At 32.0% G+C, this 7,729-nt stretch overlaps 1 protein-coding gene across 1 annotated transcript; it reads left to right on the top strand.

Annotated features, from left to right (window-relative positions):
- The first annotated feature begins 756 nt into the window (after nucleotides 1–756).
- LOC134279272 (cadherin-99C-like) lies at nucleotides 757–6,346 on the top strand. Its single transcript, XM_062761625.1, has 13 exons — nucleotides 757–889; nucleotides 1,255–1,535; nucleotides 1,848–1,913; nucleotides 2,074–2,181; nucleotides 2,497–2,604; nucleotides 3,440–3,553; nucleotides 3,883–4,050; nucleotides 4,289–4,409; nucleotides 4,849–4,988; nucleotides 5,094–5,288; nucleotides 5,391–5,516; nucleotides 5,656–5,729; nucleotides 6,147–6,346. The coding sequence occupies exons 1-13, from the start codon at nucleotides 814–816 to the stop codon at nucleotides 6,175–6,177; spliced, it is 1,608 nt and encodes a 535-aa protein (XP_062617609.1). The 5' UTR covers nucleotides 757–813; the 3' UTR covers nucleotides 6,178–6,346.
- The last annotated feature ends 1,383 nt before the right edge of the window (nucleotides 6,347–7,729 follow it).

Genomic DNA, 7,729 nt, shown 5'->3' with positions numbered 1-7,729 from the left:
ATTTTATGTTCATACAAATTGTCAATTGACCAAATAAAAGAAAAAAATTAAAATTGACATAACATGTACAAATGATGTAGTACAAATGATGTACCAGTATTAGTAATCTATTGATACATGTGATAATGCATTGGTACAACTCTTAATTGATCAATGGAAAAAAAAAGTCTTATATTCTAATTACAGGGTCTGAAAGATAAATCCCCAATAATTATTTCTGTGTTGTATGATATTTGATTAAATAAAGGTAAATATAGAAAAAGTTCTACCAGTAAGGTTGGGTAGGGCAGGTAAACCTAAATTAAATGCTCCAATGCTTGTGTATTGAAAGCACGTCATTTAAAGGGTAGAGCTGTAGAAAGCATTTACTAAGGGTCTGAAACAGTTAGTCATTGAGAAGATTTATTTATCATTTTTCTAAGTAGTAATATTAGTTATATTAGTTTATTTATATTTTTTTTACTTAAAACAAATATTACCCAAGCTAATTGAAGTGTCTCTACTCTTTCCGGTAGCTTTATGATCAAATGGTCATCCCTCTTGCTTGCTTGCTTTGATTAATGTTTACCATCAGAAGAAAATGAGTGGAACTACTTTTGACCATATTAAAGCCATAAGTTTTACTGGAGTCCATAAACAAATTGACATGGAAATAAGATTTCCTGTGCTGTCTAAAAAGAAGATGGATTGAGATATTGATTGTGATGGACAAATTGAGAAAGAGAATCGCTGGATGTTTTAAGTTTTAAACCCTGGCTTTATAAAAAAATTACTTTTATTTCCAAGAGAGGACAGGGTTCCTCAAGTTTCAAGATGTGGAAGCAGTACTTTTTAGCGGTGTTTTTCACACTAGTGGTGCTATCAACCAAGACAGTGAATTCACAGGAACGTAAGTGCAAGAATTTTTATTTTTTATTTCATCTAAGAGTATATTTTGATTTTTGAATTAAAACATGCATTTTTAAAAAAAATAATCAATTACAGCATATAAGCTAAATGTCAAAAATAAAACATCTCTAATATGGTTTGCTTTATAATTTACCAAAAAAAAACCCCTCATAACGAAGTGCCAGGGATTGGAGATTTTGCTTCGTCATAAGTGTCATTTGTAATATCTGTTAAGTTTACTAGTCTATATATTTTAAAGACATGGGGAATGAAAATCACTGTGCTGTAAGTGTCAGTTCATTATAACTGTGTTCACTATAAGCATTTTTTTTTACTGTAAATAGTAATTATTATATTTATTTACAGCATGCAGTTCACCTGATCCCAACATTGTTGGAACTGTGTATGAATCCACTTTTTCTTCTTTTGACACAAACTCGCCACTCTATAGAACAGACACAACGATAGAAGGAATAAATCAGGGAACTCAGACAGCATCTAGAGTCAACATAACGTTTGTTCGATCACTAGCCACTCCTTCTGATCTTATTTTAAATAACCTTTTTGAACTGATAACTTTACCAGTATCAGGCTCACCTTTTGGAAGTAGGACTTTTATTCGATTAAAGTCAGCAATTGACAGAGATGTAAGTTTCATAAATTGTGATTTAAACCATAACAAATAAAAAAAAAATGCTTAAGAAAAGATGTAAGTAATTGAAATCAATGTGAATTAAATCGGTATGATGAAATATATTATGCAATATTGAAAGCAAAATTTAATCAATCAAATCATTGCAATATTTTTATTTCAAAAAAACCCATATGGTTTGGATATGTGAAAATTAAGAGAATAATATTATTTGTGCAAATGATTTTATGGTTGTCACATTAGTCTAGGGTAATCATTTCTTTTAAATACTGCATTTATTGAATACTTCTTTCAATTTTTTTCACAGGGGAGTTCCTATGTAGCTAGTGATGATGTTGACACTGTAGAATTTCAATTATCATGCCGTTCTTTGGTAAGTAACTTGCTAATGTGAACCTGTTTATTTTGAAAACTTTTTATCTTCATTTGTAAAAAATTTCATTCAGTAGTGACTAGTTACGTATTGTTTGAAGTGATCTTTGCTGATATAATTGATTTTTGAAAATGCTCAAAATATTTCTTTGAATTTGTAGAAAGACCCAACGCAAACAAAATTTTTCCTGATGCAGTTGGAGATTCGAGATATAAATGATAACGCACCCATATTTGACAATGCTCCTTATTCTGCTTCAGTTGATGAGGTTTGTCAGAATTACTACACCAATAGGGTACAGTGTATATACAAAACAAAGAAAAGGAAGAAATATTATTTATAATCTCATTAAAACTATAAGGAAAATTATTTTGATGTACTGGAGTATTCAAAAAATCAAGGGTTTGGTAAAAATATGCTGATAGAGTAGATAGATTAATGCATTTAATTAAACCTTTAAACCAGGATTGTAGAACTGGCTCTCCTCTGGAACTCCTATAAAATAAAAGGGTTTGTTGGGAAATTACATTCTTTTTTTCTGTACAAATCAAAATTTTATTAAAACTTTTAAAAAATATTTTAGTCAGCACCAGTGGGAACAACAGTGTATTCTGGGATTACAGCTACTGATCTGGATGCAGGAAGCAACAAAGAAATAGAGTATGCCATAGTTCCCGGAGATGGAAGTATTGTGAGTGATTTTAATTCCATTTTTGGTATTCATAGAAACTTCAATCTGCGAAGCAATATTTGAAGTTAGGATTGATTATTGTTTTTTTTTTATGCCAAGTCGGCAATATTTCAGCCATATTTCAGCAGGAACACAATATACTGAAAAATATTCAATTTGAATATTAACAGTAAGGTGTTTTCAAATTCATTTATATAAAACTACTATATCATAGTGTTTCTCTCACACACAAATACGTAACATACCTATAAAAATATGCATGTTTTTAAAAGTTCTTTTAAAAGATTTCTGCATCAAACTGATACCGTTAAATTAGAATACCATCCGCAAGCCTCTGAATTTTTTAAAGGTCTAGCTATTAATTTCTATACAAAACAAAAGTATGTCATAACTACCATTTGACTTCATCAAAAAACTGGAAATGGCAAGCTAAAGAATTGTCAAACAGGTCGTACAATTCAAACAATTTGCAGCAGTTTTTTTTTTATAGAGATTTGTGTCCTCTGACAATTAACTGAAAAATGGAGAAATTTGTAAAATAAAAGTAAACAATTCACGAACACATTAGGGCTGTGTATTTAGCAAAGCATTTTGATACATGAAACATGACATCAAACGAGTTTCTACTCTTTAGCAATAAATTTAGGTTTATATAATGGTAGGGGAAATAAATGTATAATTTGGGGGTTGGGGTGGTTTGGAGGGGGATGGGGTTGTGTTACAGGGAGAGGGGCTTGTGAAGCCTGAAGTAACGAAATTTAATACATTTATAGCTTTTAAATGCATTATTTTCAATGAGTAGAAAGAAATGGGACCTCTTTTTTTTTTATTTTAGAATGATGGCACAACCAGATTTGCACTTCCTATCACTTCAAGAGGAGAAATCGTAGTCAGCAATTCTTTAGACTTTGAATCTGTTCGGTCATATACCATCACCATATCTGCGACAGTGAGTACATGTATATGATATTTCAGAACAGCATCACCAGAAAGCGGTAACATGTAGGGTACTTAAGAAGATTCTTACTTATTTTCTAAATTTTACTTTGAATTTTAATTTTCAATTATTTCAATACTCTATTTCAAATCAGATGATATGTATAAAGGTACAAAAACTATTGTTTCTGATCACATTTCCAATACATTAACTTCCAAGAGTAAAAAGCATCTGGGTAGAAGGATTTTTGAGATGAATGATATATTTATTTACTCATCTACTAAAGTTGAAAATATGAAAACATATTCTTTTGTTTTTGATTATTTATTCATGTTATTAAGGACAAAGCCAGCAATGCTGCAGATAGGAAACAGACTACCACTACTATCACAATAACTATAAATGATGTGGATGATTTAGGGCCCGAATTTGTGTATTCCTCCTGTTTTAATGTCAACAATGTTTGTTTTAACCCTATATACACAACAAGTGTCACATCTGGGTCAACGGTGAGTTTTATGACTTTATTCAAGATTGAGCTTATAGCCGTATAAGGTTTTATATGGTAAAACATAGGGTTTAGCAAATGTAGTGGTTGCAAAATCATGCTAACAGCAAACATTTTTCTTCAACCCAATACTATAAGATAATGAATTCAGAATAGAACAAATTGATTTCAGCTGTTATAGGCATATACACATTGTCTTTTACTGTAGAGCTTCATATATAAAGAATGTTCCTTTGTAGGCTGGCACGCTTGTATTTAACCCAGTACCTGTGGTTCCTGGTAATCCCAATGCAGTGGTTGACATCGTTGCAGAGGACAGGGACACACTTAATGCTCCAATCACCTTTACCATTCGACAAAGTAAGGACACAGTGTGTGACTTTTATATGATGAGAAATATTTGAAATTAAAACAAATGGGCAACACAAAATTTTACATTAGTAGTGTAGTCTTAAACTACACATTTCAATTACAGGTTGTGGTTCCCAGTTAGACTGTTTCTTCCAGTTCTTAAATAGCCATTAGAACAGTTAGGACTGGTTCATAAATTAATTAGAACTAAAGAAGGATTCTTAATTTCTTATATGTATTAAGTTGAATTGATTTTAAGTGGAGTTTTTAAATCAATTTTTTTTATGGAGAACAAATGGATGGCTAATAATCAGCAAAGGTTTTGTACTGGACATTAGTTAATATTTACATGATTAATAAATGATTTATCAACATACACTTATCATTATTTAAGAATTTTTGCCTTATTTTTGTTGCACTCTGCAATATTACATATATATTTTGTCAGCTTTGCCATCTGGATATGAGAACAGATTCCAAGTGACCACACAACAAGTTTCTGGCTCAGCAAGTCAGTATCGAGCCCTTGTAAGCCAGACAGCATCAATCGATAGATCCCAAGTTCCTGAGCTGGAACTTTTCATTGAGGTATATTTTATCTTTCAATATATCAACTATCGAGATCTTTTGACTCATACATAGTGTTCATGGTAATATTCTTACAAATATTTTATCATACTGTTCTATACACAGGCTCAAGAAAATGTTGCAAATAGATACTCCAACAGAGCTACAATAAAATTGTCAGTTGCTGCAGCCAACAACAATAACCCAGTGCTTAGTGTACCTTTCCAAGGATACATTTATGAAAATTCACCAGTAGGAACCATACCAAGGAATAATGATGGATCTAGCCTATTAAAAATCACTGTTACTGATCCTGACTTGGTAAGATTTTAATTTTTAATCAATTATGATCATAAAAAAAATTGTGGGATTTTTGTCATAATACTTGACATAAGAGGAGTAACTAATGGTATTGAATTACAGATTGTATGTGAGACTGGACAATACACGGTCGCCGTCAATACACGACTGTTTAGAGTAAACAGTGAAGGATATGTAGAAGCAGCTGCCATAATAGACTATGAATCCACTCCAACTGTCACTTTCACTGTAAGTGTGCAATTTTTAAATAAAAGAATATGCTGGTGCTGCCTATACAAACTTCATATTATTATGATTAGGTTATTTTACTGTAGCATGTCCTTGACATGACTTACTAAGGCGTTTTTTCTTTAAAATGAAAATCTAGGTCACAGCAACTGAAGTTGGAACTCAGAACCCAAGAAGTGGAACTGTACAAATCACTGTTAATGTCCGAGACCTGTATGAATTGTAACATAAATCTGAATTTACTAAATAAATCATAACATGATTCGGGAAAAAAATTGTGTCAGTGACATCATTAATTAACGAGCTTGTGTGTTATCTTAAAAAAAGAAGGACAAAATGCAAATTATTTCATTCATTTTATCAATCTACATAAAATTTAGAGTAGCGCTTGATTTTTTTCCAATTGAATTATCAAAGAAAATACCTGGTATACAATTATCTTGAAATGAATGTATAATATTTTGAGGTCTTATTTAATTCATGACATTACATCAGAGGAAAATATCAATTGCTTATAAGTCTGCATATGTTTTCCAAGCTAAGAACATGATTAAAAATATTGTTTTCATAGTTTGCATTGAATAGTGGAAAAGTATTACCAAATATAGTGTCTGTCTTTTGATTTTTCAGATTGCTCACTAATATCGGACTCTACGGGTAAATTTTTAGACTGCAAGAACAAAGGAATGATATCACAGCAATGTTTTAAACAGAAATTACTTGACAGGTAAAAAATACAAACACATCAGCAAAAAGTTTATAACAACACTTTTATACTGACCATTGTCTTTTTTTTTTTAGTCATTTGTGCATAAAGAAAAAGGAGAAACGGTGTTTGTTTGGCACTCTTTAGTGTACAATTCTCTGTTAACCTTGGGCTTTCAGTAGGGCGTGGCATTCTCCGCGTTACATAATTAGCGTCTGAAATTTACATTGCTTTCATTCACTGTTGAAATATACATGGACTAGAAATTCGGGCTAATGTCAACTAGTGTAGCAAATACATTGTGTATATCTAATAACATTGTCTAGTACGTCAAAGAGATGGGGCTTAAGTCGTCACATCGCTGTCAACAACAATTTAAAGTTTTTTAATCAATGAGAATCTATTTGCCATTTGACAGCTGTCGCTAATTACGTAGCGCCGAGAATGCCACGGCTTACTGAAAGTCCAAGGTTAACTGAAAGTTTCAAAAATTTCAAGGTGATGAAACATACAATCATTAAAAGTAGCTCTAATAAACTGTAAAGAGATGATCATCTGATTTTAGGTACATATATACTGTAAATATTTAACGTATTTCAGAATAATGCTTGACAAGAATTTATCAAAACTCAAAATTGAATGTAAGATGCTTCAACTAAGCGGGGTTGATGGAAGTGTTCTTAAGTCATTCCCTACAAACTTTTTGTTTGATAAAAACCGTTTCAAAAGAAAGGCATTTTCCAAAATTGCTTTGAATTTCAAACCCCTACATTTTTGCTGAGTATTTTAGGGTATATTACTCCTGGTTCCTTTGTTAGCCATGTGAAAACTTAACAATTAAATTACATGTGCAGATATTTAAATTGTCCATTGCATCAAACAGTCATCGTATTTTTAAAAGGGCATTCAGCTTATACTAATTTGGAGAGAGCAGTGACCTTTTTATTCAATAAATTCAAATACTCTGAAGAAGTTATATCAAAGGGGAACTAAATAGACAACAAACAAAATTTTAAAATGTTCTTTTTTGAACGTGTAGAGAATAAAGAGTTGAACAAAGTATTTCTAGAGTATATGAAATTTACCAAATTATTATACCCGCACTTTCTAAAGAAAGCTCGGGTATATTGTTGTTACTCATGTCCGTCCGTCCGTCCGTCCGTCCGTCTGTCACACTTTTCTTCCCTGAACTCCTCCTACATTTTACACAGAAGCTTTATCATCTTTTGGGAGATGGTTTGTGGGGTCATGTAGATGTGCAGTAAGGTTTTGGAATTTCGATTTTGCCCCGGGGGGTCAAATGGGGGTCGAAAAATGACGTTTTTTGTGCAAAAAGCCCCGTCTTCCCTGAACTCCTTCTACATTTTACTCAGTAGCCTAACCAGCTTTTGGGAGATGGTTGATGGGGTCATGTAGATGTGCAGTAAGCTTTCAGAATTTTGATTTTGCCCCAGGGGGTCAAATGGGGGTCGAAAAATGACGTTTTTTAAGCAAAAAGCTCCATCTT

This window comes from Saccostrea cucullata, unplaced genomic scaffold, assembly GCF_032062105.1.
Source record: "Saccostrea cucullata isolate Sc308-1 unplaced genomic scaffold, CSIRO_AGI_Scuc_v1 ctg6411, whole genome shotgun sequence".
Classification (NCBI taxonomy): domain Eukaryota; kingdom Metazoa; phylum Mollusca; class Bivalvia; order Ostreida; family Ostreidae; genus Saccostrea; species Saccostrea cuccullata.
The sequence above is the reverse complement of the archived record's forward strand: the minus strand, read 5'-3'. Positions and strand labels throughout refer to the sequence as shown.

Excerpts from the sequence above, each read along its gene's own strand:
- LOC134279272 (XM_062761625.1), top strand. The coding sequence starts at position 814 with ATGTGGAAGCAGTACTTTTTAGCGGTGTTTTTCACACTAGTGGTGCTA. Across the intron at positions 4,051-4,288 it reads GTGTCACATCTGGGTCAACG|GCTGGCACGCTTGTATTTAA; the intron begins GTGAGTTTTATG and ends GTTCCTTTGTAG. Across the intron at positions 5,289-5,390 it reads CTGTTACTGATCCTGACTTG|ATTGTATGTGAGACTGGACA; the intron begins GTAAGATTTTAA and ends ATTGAATTACAG.